General features: G+C 38.9%; 2 protein-coding genes across 5 annotated transcripts; both read right to left on the bottom strand.

The window, feature by feature from the left end:
* Positions 1-5,128: 5,128 nt before the first annotated feature.
* CIPK20 (CBL-interacting protein kinase 20) lies at positions 5,129-8,934 on the bottom strand. 2 transcript variants are annotated; one of them, XM_077396129.1, is made up of 3 exons: positions 8,817-8,934; positions 8,176-8,401; positions 5,129-6,561 (listed from the first exon to the last, which is right to left on the bottom strand). In XM_077396129.1, the coding sequence occupies exons 2-3, from the start codon at positions 8,314-8,316 to the stop codon at positions 5,344-5,346; spliced, it is 1,359 nt and encodes a 452-aa protein (XP_077252244.1). In that variant the 5' UTR covers positions 8,317-8,401; positions 8,817-8,934; the 3' UTR covers positions 5,129-5,343. The 2 variants fall into 2 exon arrangements, with proteins under 2 accessions (XP_077252244.1, XP_077252243.1); XM_077396128.1 differs by lacking the exon at positions 8,817-8,934 and having other exon boundaries at positions 8,176-8,797.
* A 2,236-nt stretch (positions 8,935-11,170) lies between these two features.
* Positions 11,171-17,883, bottom strand: LOC143891597 (Leucine-rich repeat protein kinase family protein). Of its 3 annotated transcripts, none has more exons than XM_077396111.1 (13): positions 17,529-17,883; positions 16,722-17,141; positions 16,481-16,613; positions 16,056-16,127; positions 15,752-15,895; positions 15,544-15,663; positions 13,707-13,768; positions 13,155-13,619; positions 12,733-12,923; positions 12,441-12,573; positions 12,180-12,337; positions 11,901-12,089; positions 11,171-11,815 (listed from the first exon to the last, which is right to left on the bottom strand). In XM_077396111.1, exons 2-13 carry the CDS (start codon positions 16,828-16,830, stop codon positions 11,555-11,557), a joined length of 2,037 nt encoding a protein of 678 aa, XP_077252226.1. In that variant the 5' UTR covers positions 16,831-17,141; positions 17,529-17,883; the 3' UTR covers positions 11,171-11,554. The 3 variants fall into 3 exon arrangements, with proteins under 3 accessions (XP_077252226.1, XP_077252228.1, XP_077252227.1); XM_077396113.1 differs by having other exon boundaries at positions 13,155-13,616; positions 17,529-17,881; XM_077396112.1 differs by lacking the exon at positions 17,529-17,883 and adding an exon at positions 17,331-17,467.
* Positions 17,884-20,864: the final 2,981 nt, after the last annotated feature.

Genomic DNA, 20,864 nt, shown 5'->3' with positions numbered 1-20,864 from the left:
GGGATGGTGTTTTGTATTCTAGATTATAATATGTTTTAATTTTAATACACCGGTAGGGGTCCTGCCAAACCCCCCAGCTTACCTACCCAAAAAAAGGGAACAAAAGCTTTACTTGCATGAGATAGAGGGAAGAAGTCCCCTGCTTTCTTCTTCTTTTATCAGTAAACAGTAAGAATGTTAGATGTATCCATAAACATGGCATTCTTCAATAATATCTCCTTGAATAGAAATGGGCAGAGAAACTTGCGAGTGGTATGCCACAGTAGCCAAGTGAAGAGAGTGAGATGCTCTGTGCATCTGGAGACCAGGAGAGGAAAGTAGGGCCACATACTGCAATTTGCAGAACGTTTTGTAGATTCTTGTGAATTCTCCAATGATAAGGAGGTCTGCTTTAGGTACAAGTCCCTTCATATCCTCGCTTTTGTTTGATGCAGTCATTGTGTGAAACAACCAATTACTCCAAAAGCAAAAGCTTAATCATTTATACCTCAACATTCTCCTCATGTGTAGCCCTTCTTATTTAGGTTGGGCGTACCCGTGGATTTTTAATATCAAGGAGTTTTTTAGTTTTGTACTCAGGACCTTCCATGAGGCAATAGCTCTGATATCATGTGTGACAACCACTTACTCCAAAAGCTTAAGCTGTCAGAGTTGGTTTTATTTAATCATATATACTTCATCACATCGGTATCCTACAGAGAAAACAAGTTCATCATCCTCTCCCAGTTATCTGTTTCTGGCCACATTTTATCCTACTTTTTGTTTGCCAATAATACAACTTATCTTCCATATCCTGCAGAAAAATGCAACATCCTATCTCGCCTTGGTGATTAGATGGGATTGGAGGTAAATCCCTCAATCTCATCTCTTAGCTTTCTTGACAGGTCCTCTTTGAGATGCATTAGGTTGTTACTAAATGTATTGGTTCTAAAATAGACAGGGCACAGGCATTTGTTTGATTTTATTCATTAAAACTGAAGAAAGTAAGAGGTTCATAGGAGGTGTTCAAGTTCCTTCCCAACCATGTAAAGTCCAATTACTCATGTGGGCAGCAACTGCCATACCAATCAATCAGTGTCGTTCTTTTGAATGAGAGTGATCTTGAGCGACATTTGAATAATCATCCCTTTCTTTAGAATGGTTTCTGTACCTGAAAGGTGTCTAATTGAAACTGATAGGGACGGATCAATTGGGATTGCCCCATTTTCAAACTTTGACCTAACAGCCATGTCTGCACTCAATCACTTCTTTTTTTCATTTGATACATGCAATTAATCTCTTGTGAAAGAGAGTGAATGGAGATTAACCCAAATCAGTACGTTTGTTTAGCCAATCCAAATTCGAGAATGGGATGAGATCACATCTTGTAGTCCTGACATATCTCTTCTACATTGTTGTAGAGAAGATCTTTGGGTATTCCCTTTCGGGTGTCCCTTCTGTTTCTTTTATAAAATTTGCCATTTCAAAAAAAAGAAAAGAAAAAAAGATTGGTTCATTTCAAAGTCTGTAGTTCACATCGAGCCACATCGATTTGGTTCAACTTTCTAGTTTCATTTTTTAATAGCGTAAACTTTATTAAAGAAAGGGGTGTCACCCAATGACAGAGATGGTCAAGTATATAGCAGCTGAAGAAAATATAATAAAAATTAAAAAAGAAAAGAAAAGAAAAAATGTCTACAATGAGTAATTAAAAAAAAAGAAGGGGACGAAGACAGCAGTCCAACTGGTCTGCTGGGGGAGCACCAACTCAGGGGGGCTGATCTATCAGCAGGATCGACTCCCTGGTCACCTCAGAGCGAGCGAGAGCGTCGGCCTCGGAATTTGTAGACAGCAGTTATGACTTATAAGAGATCTCTATGCTATGATCCTCCAGGGTATCCTAAATCTCCTCGATGGCGCAAATCTCCACTGATGTCTAACACCGTTTCTCAGCCATCTCACCACATTAAGGGAGTTGCCTTCAATAATCAACTTTCAAGTTTCAACTTTCTTATGCTATGCTTCTAATCATCATTGCTTGCTGTTTCTTTCAGCCAAAAGAGTTTGTGCATAATGATGTTTGGTTTGAGATATATATCTATATATATTGGAATTCTCCACACAGAGTAGCAGATAATGTAAGCCGCGTTAAAAAATCACAATTGTAGAAAGAAGAGCTTGATTGGAATGGTAGACTAATTTGGGGCAAGTTCGAAGATGATGGGGTACATCTGAACGCCTTTCTAAAGTGCTATGAACATCAGTTGTCCTAAATTAAAGCATTTTCTTTTTTTTTGGAAAAAAAATGCTCCCCACACCGTTTGGTGGCATTTATATTCATCCTTCTCAAGGCATTTCTGACCCAATCCGACTTGTAGTCTTGGGGCATGGACTGGGAAATGGTTATGCGCAGAGGGAGTTTCTGGTTGCATTAATGAGTTCTCACAAATTAGCTATCACAATTCTGAATTAGAGACCTGTGCATTAGTTTGAAAGGTTTTTTTATCCATTAGTTTGAAAGGTTTTTTACTTGCACTTGCACATAGGCTAGAATTTTGAATAGTCACATATTCACATTATCATCTACTTAAGTTAGAAATCTGCCTAAGCTAGAATCATTCATTAGAAAACATTGGATAACTAACGGAGTTAAAAATCTGCATCAAATGCCACCAATGATTGCAGCTCTTATGACAAGGTATGTGTAATGAGGATGGTTTACTGGAACTCGCACAACCCAAAAACTCTGAACACAACTGTTGAAAATTCAGCTGTCGAAATTGAAACTTCCAGTTTTGAGATTACTCCAACGTTGAGGAATCACGACAATAAAAATCCATGGGAAAAGAGATACATAAAGCACTTCCAATCGAGAATAGTTGAAGCTATACAACATACCAAGGCTTTTTTCTGAAGCAACTAAACCTGCAGAATGGAATAGCTTGATAAATGGGATGGTTGACCTTTCTTCCACTGAGCTCTTTTCAATGGGTAGATGTGTGTGATGGATCTATTTTTGGACATTACTACATTCAACCCCCAAATCATGGCCTAAGATAGTGTCTTCTCCTATGATGGAAATTCCTTCGAGTCTTCTATCCATTGCAGAAGTCATGAGAAGAAATACAACATCCCAAAGAAATACTGCATACCAACTTTACATGTTTTGGGATGCTTTAAGACAACACAAACAAAATTCTGGTGCTCCAAACTGATACCTCCATGAGTTTTAGTCTTGGCATGCCAAGTTATCCTTAAAAAGCTGTGGTTGATTTGAATTTTCAAAAGGGGATTGGCTTTCCGCCCTTTTGTTGCCTAGCATTATTTTTTTCTGGATAAGAACCATCAAGAAGGAAAAAGATACAATGAGCTGCTTTTGGAAATACCAACAGATTAGGAAAAAGAGATATAAGAAAAAGGCCAGGCAAGAGGCACCCTCACATGAAGCTAAAGAAAATAAGAATAGAATGAGATTGAGGCTTCTGTCACTCTTGACGGGGTTAAGCTTTTAATCTCTAAAGATTACTATCACATATGGATTGAACTATGGATTGCATTTTTAAGTGAACAACGTGTGCATCAAATAGAGGAAAGTGTTTTCTTTGGTGTATCTCATCTGCTACCTTTTTCTGTTATACTCAATAGTACTCCGGTGAGATACTTTCATAGTTTGAGAGGAAAAGACAAGGTGGCCCTTTTCTCCTTTCCTTGTCCCTCTCGTTGGAGAGGTTCTCAGTTGTTTGCTTTGTTCGGCCGAAGAAAGGGGTTTTATTGAAGTATTCAAGTTAAACAACTTGATACCTTTCATCACACTTCCAATTTGCCGATAATTGGTTGGTTTTTGGTACATAAAAAAGAGAAGAGGTTTATAAGCTTCAATTAGTTCGTAGATAGTTTGAAGCTATTTATGGGTTGATAATAAATTTGGGAAAATGATTGATTTCAGGTGTAAAGCTGGAGACATCCTCCCTTAGTCGTTTGGCGGCTTGTAGGGGTTGCAAATTTAGAAGCTACTTATCACCCATATTGGACTTCTCATTGATGTTGGAATCCCTTTTAAAGTACTTCCTAAACCAATTTAGAGGGTTAGAGGGAAATTGGCGACTTGGAAGAGGAGCTACCACTCTCCTGGGAAAAAATCACATGTCAACGGATCACTTACTGCCCTTCTGATTTACTATATGTCCTTTTCAAAATCTTCAGGGCCTCTGGATAATACATTAGGAAAGTTTCAGTGTGATTTCTTTTGGGACTTACGGGCGACTGAAGAAGAAATAAAGAATCAAACACCTTACATATTGGAAAGAGACCTAAAGTCCAAGAAGAAGGTGGTCTTGGGTTGTCAACATAAGGCTAATAAAACATACACTCTTGTCCCAAATGTAACGTTTGTAAGGGCGTGGGAGTGTAGGAAGGTCCCTGAGGATTTAGGTTCAGGTACATGGTGATCTGTGGTTTCAGTCCTTGAGAATTTTTTAAAGTGTTTATTTTCTTCTTAATTTCTCAAGGCATGTTCTTTTTTCTTTCTTTCTTTTGAATGGTTTCTTAAGGCAAATTCCATATATAAAAAATCCATTGATTTAAATAATGAGTTTAATGGCTTCTTTGAATACCACTAAAACAGGTCCTCTACAAATAAAATTATTTGAAGCTAATACCATTTGTAAATGGGACATTAAGACCTCTTTGGAAGCTCTTTGGAAGCCATTAGGTTATCATTTCTAAATTATTAGAAACATTATTTGCAAATAATCATATTTAACTTCAAAACTATTTGCACATAAGATTATAAGCAAATAATTTTTAGAAGTATCCACACGGACACTTGAGGATTTAGGTTCAGGTTCATGGCAAAGTATGGTTTTTAGTTCTAGTTGATGTTTTTTTTTCAGGGGGTTCGATTCTCCCAGACACATTGGGATACAAGTTGATGCCTCAATAGATATAAATGAAAAACAGGCAACCAAGTTGGGAGAACATTTGTATAGAACTGAAACCAACAAAACCTCACTTATATTGGCTTACAAGTATGATGACTTTCTCTTGAGTTGGATGGAGCTATGTAGACCAATAAAAGACTATCTAAGAAAGGAATGGTAATGGTGGTGGTGGGAAGTTGTCTGAATGCATTCTCTCACATGTCTAGATATGTGTTTAAGCCAACATTTTGTTCTTTCCATTTTTATACAAAGCATTTTTAGCAGGATACAAGGTCGAAAAGCATATTACAAAAACAGAAAATTACATTAAATTAAAAGAGAAAAAGGAAAACAAGGAGGCAGAAAATACCTATTTGTAGATTTCACATGATCACATCTAGACCACCCATTTAGATCAAAGGAGAGAAAAGCATACAAAAGTCACTTAACCATTTTCTGGTTGCTGCTGTTGTGACTGTTGATCACCTCCTTGCCAAGCCCATACAATGTCCTTAAGAGAAGGCTTGAGGCCTTGGTTACAGAAATCCTGGTACTCTAATGTATCCCCAGATGATTTCTTCACCTCCACCACGTAAAATGAAGGTGTAACCTCAAAAATCTCTGCATCTATACCTAGCTGACCTTTCTTCCCTTCCTTTTTCCCTTCCAATTTCACCAATCCATCCTTCTTTTTTACCTTATAATTCTCATTCTCCGCAATTTCCTCAAGCTTTGACACAATCGTCGACACAGGCTTCTGCGTCGTGAACCGGGATTCTGCCTTCTGAATGCTCGACTTCTCGAACAGATTCGAAAGATCGAATCCCTGAGATTGAGATATAATATCAAATGCATTCATAAAATTAAGTTTCATGGGGTTTGCAACATTGGCCTTCTGGTCTTCCTGGTTGCAATCCAATGTGAAGGACATAGCAATGTCTTGTTGCGTAAATGTAGCCTCCTCTTCTTTTCTGGTCCGGGTCTCAACTGGTTTAAATCCCTTCTTAAACCAGAGATTTTCCATGAGCATAGCAATGGTAATTCGTGTGTGTGGATTTGGGTCTAGTACCCTAGAGAGAAGCTTGCGCACCTCAGGGGAGAACCAGTTGGGGCACTTGAATTCTCCTCTACTTATCTTCTTATACATTTCCATGAGATTTGAGTCCTGAAATGGAAGATAACCCGCCATTAGAACGAAAAGAATGACACCACAAGACCAAATATCGGCCTTGGCACCATCATATCCCTTCTTGTTGATGACCTCTGGTGCAACATATGCTGGCGTTCCACACGTTGTGTGGAGGAGACCGTCGTTCCTCCGGGACTCTCTGAGAGCGCTTAGGCCAAAATCCGACACCTTGAGGCTGCCATTCTCGTCCAGGAGGAGATTTTCTGGCTTGAGATCCCGGTGGTAGACCCCACGACTGTGACAATAATTGACGGCTCCAATCAATTGCTGGAAATACTTCATAGCAGCATCTTCCTTGAGCTTCCCTTTGATGACCTTGTTGAAGAGCTCACCGCCTTTTACATACTCCATGGCAAAATAGATCTTGGTCTTGCTGGCCATGACCTCGTAGAGCTGGACGACGTTTGGGTGGCGGACGAGCCGCATGACGGAGATCTCCCGCTTGATTTGCTCGATCAACCCGACCTTGAGCACCTTGTTGTCCGTAAAACGGAGAGAAATTCAAATTTGGGTTGGTAAGTCACGAAAGCATAAAAGAAAATACGTTGTATCACAAAAGGACAAAAGAGCACAAGTTTTAGTTTTGAATTACAAAGTAAATTCAAATTTGGGTTTGAAATTCACAAAAGCACAAAAGTAGGACAAAAGAGCATTCTCAACTCAACTAAACCTTTGTCCCAAACTAGTTGGGGTCGGCTAATGAATCATTTAAAAAAGAGCATAAGTTGTAATTTTGAATTACAATATAAATTTAAATTTGGGTTGAAATTCATGAAAGCAAACCAATTGTATTACAAAAGGACCAAAAGCACATAAGTTGTAATTTTGAATTGCAATGTAGATTCAAATTTGGGTTTGAAATTCGTGAAAGCGCACAAGTTGTATAAGAAAAGTGACAAAGGAGTACAAGTTGTAATTTTGAATTACAATGTGTCTTCTTTTTAATGACAAAGAAAAGTCAGCATACTTCTCCTTATCAACGACTTACATAAGTTGTAAATTTGAATTACAATGTAAATTTAAATTTGGGTCAGAGATAACGATGGCGTCATCCTTCTTGTGTTTTTTCAGTCTGATCGGTTTAACAGATTCCATGGAGACTGAGGCTTGGGCCATCCACCTTGGCATGCACATATTTAGGGAACAAATGGAACGTAAAATAGAGGTTTACTCCAAAAGTAGGGCTGCAACTCGAGCCAGGTTTTACCCGACCCAAAAATAGCCTGGGTTGGGTTCAGGTTTCATGGGTTTCGGGTCGAGCCGGGTTTGAAGGGGCCCAACTCGACCCGACCTGAGTTACATAAGTTATAGTATGTACATTTTTTTCTATTGTTAGTTAAAAGTTAAAAGTGAAAACCCACGCACCCACTATTATTGTATGTGAGTGTAATTTCTGCTTCTATGAGTTGATTTGATTCAAGTGTTTAATTCAGCATTGTTTGATTTTAATTACAACATTGTTTGATTACAGCATTGTTTGATTCAAGTGTAATGTGAGTGTAATTACATCATTGTTTGATTCAAGTGCAATGTGAGTGTAATTTCTACTTCTATGAGTTGAGTTGCCTTGCCAAACAAGAATTTTCCTTAAAAAATTGCGTTAACGTGGAAAAACCCGACCCGAGATTTATACCCGACATATTTCTCGGGTAGGGTTGGGTTCTCCAAAACCCGACCCGCCTGACCCGAGTTGCAGCCCTATCCAAAAGTTTAAGTTGTTGGAGAAAGGCATTATTAATCTTTTATACTCTAACAGCATGCGCATATTTAGGGAGCAAATGGAAGGTAAAATAGAGGTGGAAAAGGATTCGTCTAATGTTATTTCTCGGATTCAAAGCAAGAGTGTAGGCCTTGGAGATTAGCTAGGTTTTTGGATGAAATTTCTACATCGTATGAAGATGGATTTATTTCTTTTGTCTGACCAAATCAGGAGCCTTGCGGGATTCCTTGTATGTTGGACAATCTTTGCCCGTTGACATGCACTTGTAATCTCTTGTCTCTAATAATATAGTTATCTTTTGCTCAAAATATATTCTTTGAATTACAATGTGTCTATTCTTTTTAACAGAGAAAGAAAAATCAACATACCTTCTCCTTATCAATGACTTTAATAGCGACACTCTCGCCGGAGGAGAGTTTCCTGGCATGATAAACCTTTGCAAATGTTCCTTGCCCGAGCATTCGCCCGAGCTCGTACCGTTGCATCAAGATCGTCCCTTTCTTCTCCATTAATCCTCCACAGACCCAGATGGTAAATAATCAAATTAAGGACAGCCCACAACCTCATTTTCTCTCTTCATTTTCTTCTCCTAATCTGAAGTACAACAAACAAATCGAATTACACAGAGGGATTGATTTGTTTGGAGAGAGACGGACCAGGGCTTGGCAATATTCCCCGGTGAAAAGAGAGAGATTTTCAAGGAGGTTTTAATGCATGAGATCTTTCATGGGTTGGACCTAACCGGCAATGAAGGCTTTGGAATAGAGAATTCTCTCATCTCAAAATAGCAAAAGTTGGGTGATTTTTACTTGATATAGATGCAGACTTTCAACGTATGGGATTGGAGGTTATTTTGAAATTCTTTTTATAACCACTTTCTATACCTCCATGCAATCTACTTCTTCTTCTACTACTACTATTTTACTACTATGTTTTTTTTCCTGGAAAATATGTGCTTTTTGATTAGTTTTAATGGAAGATGAAGAAAGTAGGCAAAGTACCAACCAACCTCTATCCAGGTAGCCAAGAACAAATCTCGATCCGTTTGAGTAGGCAAAGATTGATGAGAGAGAGAGGGAAAAAAAAGGAGCTATCAGAGGAAGAGTTTGAAGAACCCCAAATACCTTTTTTTAATTAAGAAAATGAAAATGGCTGAATGCTTAATGAAATTTAATTAAAATATAAACTAACAACCACGTGTCATATTCCTAAACATTAATGTATGAGCACAGTTACTTTAGATTTGCTAGGCAATTTCGAGGAAAGCTATTTCATGGCTGGCTTTTGCACTTGAGAACAGCCACCCCAAACGAATTAAATGAATAAGACCAAATCGGCGGAAAAAGTCAACATGTGTGGCTGGTTTCACGTGCAAAAGCCAGCCGCAAAATGGCTTTCCCCCAAATTGACTAGCAAATCCCCAGTTACTAACTATAGTATTGTGGGATTTCCTAGGGACCATGACAGGAGGCATTTTGGTAGACTGGCTGTTGCATGAGAGATTGTCCGCAAAATGCCTTCTGTGATGGTCCCTTGCATAATAATATAGTAATTGTGATAATACAAAAGGATACCTCATGTATTTATATTTGGATTTGGATTTTGGATACAAAATACATCAACCATCCTCATGCTCATGTTGTGAGAGGGAGAGAGAGAGAGAGAGAGAGAGAGAGGGAGGGACGGACGTCTCGGGTGCTGCTGCAGCAAGGTCGAGGAGCTGCTTGGGTGAATGTAATTGCTACAAATATTGATTTCGCAATATTGTCATTCAAAACAGATTTGCAAATCGGATATTTTCACTGTCGTAGCTGATTTGGAAATCTAAGGATCTGATCCAGTTCAAAATCTTAACTGCAAATGTGAGGAATACAAATCTAAATCTTCAACGTGGCCTAAAGTTTTATGCATAAACCATCTCTGTTAGACAGATGGCTATCAATCAGGACCGTCGAAATGATGGCCCTACAGTGTGGATTGAGTTCTGCCCCAAAATAAGGCCAATTAGATAATCCAACAAGCCAGTTAATGGGGTATGTTATGGACTTTTTGTGACCCCAATGAAAAAAATCAACGTCTAAGAAGGTCCGATCAATTCGAATTTTAGGGAATTTCCACCTGGGTAGCGTGCCCGCCAATTGCAGTCTGGATGGATGGTCAATATTCGCTGATTGGATTGTTAAGATAAAGTTATTTAAGCGGATTTAATAGCATGGCTCATACGGTTCATGTGATAAGTGGGTCTTTTCGATGAGGATCGATGTAGCATATAGTGCATACACCCTACAATCCATGTATAGTAGAATTAACAGGGTAGATGACAGAGACGGCCCCATCCTTAACCGTGGGTGTGGGTGTGGGTGTGACACACGACCTACCCCTATTTCTTTCATTCATGGATCTCATTGAGCCCCACGTGTCCAGAGATAAGAGATTCCCTGTTAGACCGGAAACTTTCGTAAGCCACATGAAACTCAAGATACTACCCTCATGGAGACAGTGGGGCCCACAAATGCCGGCACAGGACTGTAGTCTAGTCTGGAGATTTCAATGAAATCGTGTTGTTTGTATCCAGGCCTAGTTAATACTCTTGTCCTTTCTTTTAGGGAATTGCTAGCGTGGGTTACATCATACATGTCTGCTTGCGTGATTCAAAATTTGTATTTTAGCACCATCAAAAGGGGACTTTTTACGTGGTGTGAGGTATAAAAAAAAAAAAAACGGATTTTAGGAATAATGTTTTACGCTCACTCCCTAGCCCCGATTTGAAAATAGCTAACCCCTTGAGTTCACTTATACAGCCCAGTTTGGTTGCACAATATTCCAGGCTTATCTCGGGATTTTACTTGGTTTTTAAATGCCACATCACCAAAATGCACTGCACCCATTGGTTATCATTTTCTGTTTTAAAACCCAGAAAGACTTCTTGGTTATCAATTGGATGTGGGATGAGGAATCCATATCCCACTCCAGAGTGGGAAATAAAAGGAGCAGGCCCGAAGGGATCGATGTTGAAGATCACCAATCTTGGTTTTTTCATTGAACCATTGCTGAGAAAAGTTAAAGAATGTAACCCAACAGGATGCAATTTTACTTCATTAGTTTTGAAAAGGAAAGTTGAATTAACATCGTTAGGATATGCATAATCCTGAAGATCAAACTCTAGATTTGATACATTCCTTCAGATGCATACTCAAACAAGACTCGAACATATGGTCAATGAACAAAAATAGCTAATCTAATTACATAATCTTACATACTTCAAAGGGTCATCGTGTCAGCAAATAATACAACCCTCTTGTTGCTTTCCATCTTCTTTCTCCTAGGTGCAATCAAGACACAAATCCAAAAACAATCCAGGACTTCCATGTGAGAAATGCAAAACTTCAAAGAAATAATTTACAGGTTCCAAAACCGAATTATAAAATCGGTTTTAGGATGCATCATACTGCACTCAGTTACAGATTGAAATGGTAAATTTGTAGAAAGTCTACGAGTACATATCTTGTATAAGTTGGGCAAGCAACACACAGTTGTGAGACCTTCTGTCTCACTTTATTGTCATGGCTTGGGGAAAAATATGAAAAAATTAAATAACAAACGAATTTTTATGGCGGTAGAGACACAGAGACAGAGAGCTCGGCACAATGGTAAATCAATATGTAGCAGGGAAAAGCACATATTATACAGATATATTGCAGACACAGTTATAGAGAAACTTACGAAGGTGGATCCACGGCGATAGAACTAACTAGCTTCCACTGAAAGGATCTCGAGTTCAGCCCACCAAAGCGGAGAGAGTCTTGGAGTTGCCGCATCGGGGGAGATGCCTAAAACTTGCCTCAATTTGGCTGTAATTTCCTTCATTGTGGGTCTCTGCCTTGATTCCGGATCAATGCACTCCTGAATAACTTCACAGATCACATCCAGTTCATTGTTCTTGAAGGACTTCAATGTGGGATCGATCAAATAGCTGATACTACGCTTATCGTTTAAGTATTCAGCGGCCTGAAAAGCAATTCTTTGGCAATCAGAAACAACAAACAAGTTTCTTCCCTCTTGTAAAAATAATTAAAGAAATCAAATGTGTTACCCAGTTTGCAAGAGATCCTTGTTCTTCAGAATAAGGAAGTTTTCCAGAAATGATTTCGAGCAACAACATTCCAAAACTATAGACATTGCTTTCAGTATCCGTGGATGGCAATTCGGAGGGATCTGCGTCTTCATCCCTTGATATCTTCCCTTTTGCCACAAAGTCTTTCCAGAAGCTGTATTCCAAAATCTGAAAATAACCATATTTTCATTAGTCTAAATATGTGCAAGAGACAGAATTAGAAAAAAAAAAATGACACTGAAGATACGGCCGGTGAACCTTGGCAGCAAAATCATCAGTGAGACAGATACTACGAGACTGTAGATTGGAATGTACTGCTGGTGGGTTCAACTCATGGTGCATGTACTGGAGACAGTATGCCACACCCATAACAATCCTCATCCTTGCAGCCCAGTCAAGGTGTTCAACTTCTTTAACTGCAATAACAGAACACAAGAAGAAGTTCCATGAGAATGTCTTTGATTTTCGAACCTCTAAATCATAAACTTTCAACAATTCGAAATCCGGTAAAGTTCTTACCATGCAAATGCTCAGAAAGGAGCCCACTGGGTGCATACTCAAATACCATCATCCTGAGGAAAGGTTCATCCTCCTCACAATAGCCAAGAAGATTGACAAAGTTCTTGTGGTTCACCCTCGACAATGTATCTATCTGAACATTTGAAATCCAAAAATGCATTGTAATTATAATATGTTATTTGTGGTTTCAGTTCATTCGGTATATACACTGTTTAAGGTATGACGCTTTCCACCATTCAAAAAATAAAAGGTATGATGCTTTCCAAGTGTGCCCCAAAAATGAATACAATACCTTCTTTCTGAAATGAACTTCTGAGCGTCTTGACCAATCTTTGGCAGATGGTACTGAGGTCGATGCAACTGCTATCTCAACTCCACTTGATAATGTTCCCTTGAATAGTGTGAAATGAGGATAAGTGCCAATAATATTGCTGAAATCCTCACAAGCAGTTTCCAGCTCTCCTCGATTTAGCTTAGGTACCCCTGGAAAATTTCAAATCGGATTAAACGTGCTTGCAACTAAATATGAAATATATATGCATGGTAATCTGTTTATATAGACCACCTATTTGTTCTACAATTTGAAGCAGTTTTTTTTTCCATTTGAGTCCTGCAGTTTTTATCAGGATGGATCCAAAGGTACATTACTTCAAGACATGGTTTTGAACGCTTACTAATATGCTACATAAGAAATGGCGTCTGAATGAAAATCACCTGTTACAAATGCTTTCTGCAACTGGCCGCTTAGTCCGGTCTTCCAAGGACCAATCGTTGCCACTCCTCGACTCCGACACATAAAAATCATGGCTGCAGCGACAGTAAGAAGAAAGGCCCCAGCTGGAAGTACAAACACATACTTCCATCTTTCCGATCCTTTACTTACATTATTTTCATTGTTAGTTGGAGAAGTGTTGGCATGAGGTTTCAGAATGCTGGTAGGATTTGCCGAAGATAGCAATGTGGGCGCTGGCAATTGTTTTTCCTTGCCATTTTTGTTAGGGGAGTTTGGTATAGCAGGAAAAGAACCGGTACCAAGTGATGGAATAGTAGTGATCTCATCAGGGATGGCACCGCTCACTGGAGTGGCAGCGAGGTTATGAGATTCTTCAAGAAGTCGACGACGCCCAGCAGTTTGTAAAAGATGTACATTGTGTGCTATATATGATTCAGTTAATCCTGCTAGCAATGAGAAAAAAATTATTTCCCGTAGGGGCATAAACCTTGTAACTTCAGCGATACAAATATAAGTATCAATAAGCAACTCACTTGATAGATTGTCATAGCATTTTTCTTTATGATCATGTGAAGAGCCTTTTCCAAACTTGAACCTTGACAGCAAACAATTTTCTTAGTTGAGATATTTATAAAAAATATTAAAAAAGGCATTTCAAAAAACATAAAAAAAGAAAGAAAGAAAAAGAAACAATTGACGCCACGATTTATAAACAAAGAGAAGAGATAAAGAAAAATTGATAGGAACTAGAGAACTAGTCTATAGACTCTATACAGTGGTAGCATATTTTCACCACAACCAAAAACGACATGCAGAGAACCTAATTCAAGGACTTCATCTTTTCTGAAAGAAAATGAAAATTCACCAATCATCTTTTCATATCTCCCGGAAGAAGCTACTAAGCTACTGAAGCCAATCGAGTCTTTATAAAATTACTAAATATCCTCGCTACATTAATTGGAATGCTTTCTAAATCCCAATTAATGTAGAGACATTAGCTAATAAACCAGGCTTTACCACCAACGGCATACCTCATTAAAGGAAATGATAATGAATCTTCCTTGAACTAAAACCTTGTCTTCCTAAAATTTTACAATATTGTATCTTTTTTTTTAAATGGTAAGAATTTTAGTAATGTTCTAAAAAGCGCTGGGCGGCTGACTGACCTCCCAGCGCCCAGGCGTTTTGAGGCGTTTTTCATTTTTTTTAGATATTAATATATTTTCATAATATCTTGCATTTTTTTATATAAAATACAAATACTTGAATACATAACAATCCAAACCATTTTATGAATAAGCACTAAATATTAAATAATAACAAAAAGTCCAAAACGCCCAGGGCCTGGGCGGCCGCCTAATAACATCCAAGCAGTGAGACCGCTTTTTTAAAAGCCCAGGGCCTGGGCGGTGCATTTTTTCTGCGCCCAACGCCTGGGCGGCCGCCTTTTAGAACAGTTATTTTACCATATTGGAGCATTGCTCTATTGTTAGGGAGACATTTTCTATATTGGCATTTGTAGTGCCATCAAAATGGTTTTTGCCCGGTTGCTACCACAAGTTTCTTCATCAAAAATCAATAAAATCAAACTATTGTATAACAAACCAAGGTTCAAATAATTTTCTTTTCTTCAAACTATTATTATTATTATTAGAGAAAAGTGTTCCTGCGTAGCTGCGCAGGGAGCTCCCTGCACTTAAGTGGCTTACCCGTAGGTCACTTTTTTGTGGACCCGCTATACGAACCAATGGGAGGCTTTTTAAGCCACTTAAGTGCAGGGAAGCTCCCTGCGCAGGAACACTTTCCTCTTATTATTATTGAATGGCGACTGTTAAGTTTATTATAAAAAACAAAGGGCGATGATATTTTCACTCCCCCTGCATTACGCGCATGCTCCCCTTATAGCGTGATTTGATGTGAAAAGTGGGCAACTTTAACGCTTTTTGACGTCAAATCACGTTATAAGGGGAGTGTGCGTGTAATGCAGGGGGAGTGAAAATATCATCTCCCGAACTTACAAGTTACAAAATGCAGCTAGAAAATGGAATAGGATAAAAACAAGAAAATGCAAAAGAAATGAGAACCGAAATCCAGCCAGTAGGCCACCCACAATCTAACATTTTGTCCCACACAACTAAATCAGTACAACCAACGTCATAATTAGCTAACTTATCAGATAGATGCAAGTTATGCAAGGGCTAAAGAAGGCCCCTTTAATAGATCCACATCATTAAGCACAACCGAATTCTGAACCGACTTTAAAAAGGATGTGGATCTATTCAAGGGCCCTTCTCCGGCCCTTGCATAAAGAGGGCCCTTGCATCTATCATTCCTCCTCTATTTATTTAAAAGCAATAAATAGCATCTTACCAATTTCCCAATTTTCTGCTTATGCTGGATGTCAGCTTTTGATCGTATTGTAGCTTAGTGATCATATTGAGCTTCCTGAACTCAGGAAGCATGCCATGAAAATTATTGTCGCAAAGTAGGCTGGCAAACACATGGAAACAAGTTAAGTTGACATTCTGAGCGCCTAGGACAAAAGGTTACATGTATACAATTGTCATTATGGACTTACACGTGCTTAAGTGACTGCATATCCCCTATTTCCACTGGAATTTTTCCACTCAATCTATTACCCCTCAAATCCAATACCTCCAGCATAGTAAGTCCTGCAATCTCCTTAGGGATTATGCCAAAGAAACGGTTCTTATAGAGGATGCTGCCAATGTAAACAAAGGGAAATATGTAAGCAAATCATGAAATGCTCAGGGCAGGTTATAGACACCATGCATCTATGCAAGGTTAGCACCTGGGTCAAAAACCAAGTATGGAATGATTGGAAAGATGAAGAGTCTAAATTTTGCCAAATCAATGCTTACATAGCTCTTAAGTTGCGAAGCTTCCCTAGCTCACATCCCAATGTCCCTTCTAGAGAAAGTTCTTTTAGGTCCCTACAGGTGGAATTGAATATGACTTCAGAATAACCTACACAATCTGTTCATTCAAATATCTCGAAATTTTCCGCACAGGACGCCGGGCATAAAAAATGGTCAGGTATAATATGCGTAAATGACGATGAAGAAACATATAATTTTCGACAGATAAAAGACAATTTTGATCAACAGTTCTTTACTTGTTGAAGACTAGCTTCAACGACAACAAGTATGTTAAATCATTCAAAGAAGTCATTGAAGAAAGTCTGATTTGATGCAATTATAAAATGATTTAATTTAACTCTAATGATTTGCTAAAGCAATTACAAGAAATTTGAATACAATTTAGAGAGAAAGATATAGGGACTTACAACATTTCTACTTCACCATCGACGCAATTAACACCAGACCACATACACGGGTCGGTGTCATCAGGATTCCAATTGGATAAGGCGCCATATGGGTCGGTCTCAACTCTCGCGCGAAATTCTAATAAAGCCAACCCTGCATTTCCATCGACATTGATGAGATATAGGATCTAATACAAAGGTCATCAAATCAAATTATCGCAAAATATCACAAAATCAAGATGGAAAAATAACAAAGAATTACCTTCATCGTTAATCGACCAACTTTCCTGGATTTGCAAGTGAAGAACCAAAACAACCAATAAGACCCTATGCATCTGATTCCAGCTAACCATCATCTCTCCAAAGCCCATATGTTATGGTCTGGAGGATGAGTAGTAGTAATTGTAATAGTAATTGCCGCTAGAAAACCCTAGAAAACGCAATGCCTCTTCTAATCGCCAGGATTTTTGTACAAAAAACCCTCTTTTTTTTCCTGGATTCCAGTAATTCAGAACGAAGGATTGCATGAAGAGATTAAAGTTGCTAAGATTCTAAGTACACCGTTCGCAACGAGAATTCCTCATCTGAATCCCTCATCTTTTAATGTTTATTTATTTAGTTTGGTTTGAAGAGGCTTCTCTGTTAAACGATGCGGAGTCTGAACTCAGCAGCTACAATTCACCTGTTATGAAAACAAAATTTGGAATACCCATACAAAACCTAGAATCAGAAATCACTAACCAACAAAAAAATAATAATAATAATAAATCCAAGAAGGGGCATCTTAGAAACTTGTTACAAACCTAATTGGGCATAACAAAATGCATAATTCTAAAATAAGAACATCATATAGACCATAACATGTACGTACCAAAACTCTAACACAAATCCCAACGAAACAATGTAGGATTAGGGAAAAACAGGGGAAAAAGAAATGAAGGAAGAATAAAAAAAGAAACCTATTTTGGAAGCAATCCGAACAAAAAGCAAAAGAAAGAAAATTCCAGAAACAAAGAGAGAAAAAAAAAAAGAAGAAGCAATAAACGCGTAAGAGGGAAGTAATACTTACGATAAAGAATGTTGGTGGGGGGAATTGAAAGGCAGGTAGAAAAGTGAAAAATGGGCAAAAAAAGAGGGAGTGAAATGTAAATTGGCCCTTTTTTTCTCTTTTCTGCCCTTTTTCCACCTTCTCTCTCAAACCCTCTCCTCCGCCATTGTCAAATGGGGGCCGGCCTTCCACGCGCTTTTCTCTTTCCTCTTCTTCTCTCTCAACCCCCAATTCCTCTTTTTCTTTTTCTTTTTTTTTTACTGGGTTTCGCGCGTTTGCGTGGTGGCTAATGGGGCCACACTCGCCGGGTTCGGATCGTTCGTGCCACGTCATCCACAACCCTCATTCAATCCTGTTCCCCTTACAAGGCTGTGTCCCACATAATCTCAATTTTTAAAATGGTGTAACTGTGTAAGCCCTATATATAGACCTGGCAAAAGACAGGTCGACCCGACCCACCCGCAAATTTGCGGGCAGGGTCTAAGTTTTAGTGACCGTCAAAAACTAACCCGTGGGTGACGCAACCCGCAAAAACACGGGTCGGGTCGGGTCAACCCGCTGGCGCCCGCATTTTTACGGTATTTTTTTTTTTTTTAAGAATGTTATCAGCACTGCTGTTTTAGTGTTTTTTTATGAGGGAACTCCTCACTTTATAAAAAGTACGGTGTGGCCCGCACCATAGGATTATCCAAACCGTCCATTAGATGGGCCATAGCCTAAATAGGTTATGCCCTAAAATTATTTCCATTGGTTGATTCTAACCCTCCGATCTATAGAGGGTTAGGATCAACCCTCTAACATTCAGATTGGAGGGTTAGGATCATCCTATGGGAATGATTTTTGTAGCATAACCTATTTAGGCTATGGCCCATCTAATGGACGGTTTGGATCATCTTATAGTGTGGGCCATATCATACTTTTAATAAAGTGAGAGTGCGCTCATAAGAAAACAGAGTGTTGATAACATTTCCTTCTGTTTTTTATTTTATAATAATTTGCTACCAAACTTCTCCTATGGCAACTTCTGGGCAACTTCTCGGCATGTGGCCATCTGCGTCATTACACAGAAAAAGTAAAATAGCTAAAGTTTATAAAGTTTTAAATGAAAAATTACCTAGAAAGGGTTATAAAGTTGTAAAATTACAAAAAAAAATACTAATAAAATATAGCAAGTTATGACCATTACCGGAAAAAACAGATACTGTCAAATCAGAGAATTATTACAATATATATATTTGCGGGATTTGGGGTGACCCGCGGGTTGACCCGTACCCGCCCGGGTGGGGTCTGGGTACATGAAATGGCTACCCGCAGAATCACGGGTATTTTTTACCCGTACCCGTTGGGTCCGTACCCGCGCGGGTTACCCGTTTGCCAGGTCTACCTATATAGTCACTTATTTTTCAAAAAGTACTGTATGGACCACACTATAGGATGATACAAACCGTCCATATGATGGGCCACAACGTAAGTAGGTTATGCCAGAAAAATCATTTCCCTCTGATCTATAGAGGCAGTTCATCTATAGATCGGAGGGTTCGAATCATCCTATAGAAATGATTTTTTGGGTACAACCTATTTAGCCCGTTATATGGACGGTTTGGATCATCCTAACTGTGGTCGGTACAGTACTTTTTGGAAAATAAGGCACTCTAAGAGGGCTTATTTATATTGACATTTTATGCCAGTTATTCTCAAAATTTCCATCTCACCAAAACTTCAACAGAACTGCTCATCCAGACTAACTCATCCCAACAAAATCTGCTTACTTTTCCCTCCCCGCCCCCCAAAGAAAAAAGCTTAGCTAGATTTATTCATTACATTAATGCATTTTTTACAATTGGTTGGTGCAAGTGTGGACCCGTCTCTGACATATCATGGTTCATATTTGTCCCACTAGTTGCACCAACCACGTTAATACATTGAGCTCCTCCGGATAGCATGTCTAATGCTACAAAGATTATTTAATAGAGGGGAGATGAAATCTCCAACCCCTTCTAAAGGATTTCCAATTTTCCATTGACCTAAACCTAAGTTCCCAATCATGGCAACTCTTTTTTTTTTAAATCATTTTTGTCAACCCACTTGTATTATCATCTTCTAGTGTTAAGTTGCCAAACAAATATTCCAAAAGGGCCCTTTTCATTCCTAGCTGCTGAGAAGAAATGAAAAGGCTACCCGCCTAAGACTTGTGGAAACCAGTACCTACACTAAGCACTTCCCCAGCTCCTCCAATTTTGCCTCCTATTAGCCTATTAGCCCTACTTAGTAAGACGATAGCCCTATTTAATAAGGCGAAAGCGGAAGCCACCTGAACAAATCCCCCCATTAATTAGGGGAGAGGCAAAAAAACATATAAGCTAGCGCCATGAATGTAAGGCTGTTTAGGGGCCTTAGCCCTTACGTGAGAGGGGCACTATGGCTTGTTTTTGAAGCGCTTCAAAACAACAACCATATTTCTTCTGAGGAAAGCTCTTCTACCATGACTCTCCCTGAATCTGCTCACGCAATCAGATCCGTTGATCCAAACAACAACCATACAGCTGGCCAATTGAAATTGAGAATACCTTGATTGGATGATCAAGACCCATTTAGCACTTTGCCAAGAAATGCTGAACTCTTGATTATTTCAGTCCATTGTCTTGTGCATGAGATGTCTGATTGGGATGTGATCAAGACCGTCGAGTCGCCACATGATGTTCAACGAGATCAACGGTCTTGATTTCATATATATATATATGATCATCCTAATCCTTCCATTTATGGAGGTTAAAAATGGGCAAATTTTTAGAGGTTTATACCCATCCATTTCAACCTCCACAAATGGAAGGGTTAGAATGATCCTATGAAGTTGATTTTTTGGGCACACCCTATCTATGTGAGGGCCTATCATATCAATGCTTTGGATCATCCAAACAAAGTGGGCCCCTTATGTTTTTAAGCGCCACCTCATATAAGCTATATGAGGTGACACCTTAGGAACTCTATTCTCATATATATATATATATATATATATATATAGAAAGTGTCTCTAGTCTCTCTCCTAGATAAGCTTATCTACTCCTCCCTTTAAAAAAACACAGTGGGCCCACGCTGTTTGGATGATCCAAAGCATTCATTTGATAGGTCCTAACATAGATAGGGTGTGCCCAAAAAATCAGCACCAAAGGGTCATCCTAGAACTTCGTTTTGTGGGGCACACCGTGTCCAAAATGGACGCATATAAACGTGGACGTTTATATGTGTCAATTCTGGGTACCACAAGGCACCACAAAACGAAGTTCTAGGATGACCCTTTGGTGCTGATTTTTTGGGCACACCCTATCTATGTTAGGACCTATCAAATGAATGCTTTGG

This window comes from Tasmannia lanceolata, unplaced genomic scaffold (assembly GCF_043159265.1).
Source record: "Tasmannia lanceolata isolate RefF3 unplaced genomic scaffold, GAP_Taslan_0.1 ptg000015l, whole genome shotgun sequence".
NCBI classification, from domain to species: Eukaryota; Viridiplantae; Streptophyta; class Magnoliopsida; order Canellales; family Winteraceae; genus Tasmannia; species Tasmannia lanceolata.
This window is presented reverse-complemented; position numbering and strand designations above follow the sequence as displayed.

Coding starts and splice junctions, on each gene's coding strand:
- CIPK20 (XM_077396129.1), bottom strand. CDS start 8,316: ATGGAGAAGAAAGGGACGATCTTGATGCAACGGTACGAGCTCGGGCGA. Junction 6,562..8,175: donor AAGTCATTGATAAGGAGAAG/GTATGTTGATTT, acceptor ACGGACAACAAG/GTGCTCAAGGTCGGGTTGAT.
- LOC143891597 (XM_077396111.1), bottom strand. CDS start 16,830: ATGGGCTTTGGAGAGATGATGGTTAGCTGGAATCAGATGCATAGGGTC. Junction 13,769..15,543: donor AGCAGAAAATTGGGAAATTG/GTAAGATGCTAT, acceptor TTTGCTGTCAAG/GTTCAAGTTTGGAAAAGGCT. Junction 12,090..12,179: donor CTGATGATTTTGCTGCCAAG/GTTCACCGGCCG, acceptor GGTTATTTTCAG/ATTTTGGAATACAGCTTCTG.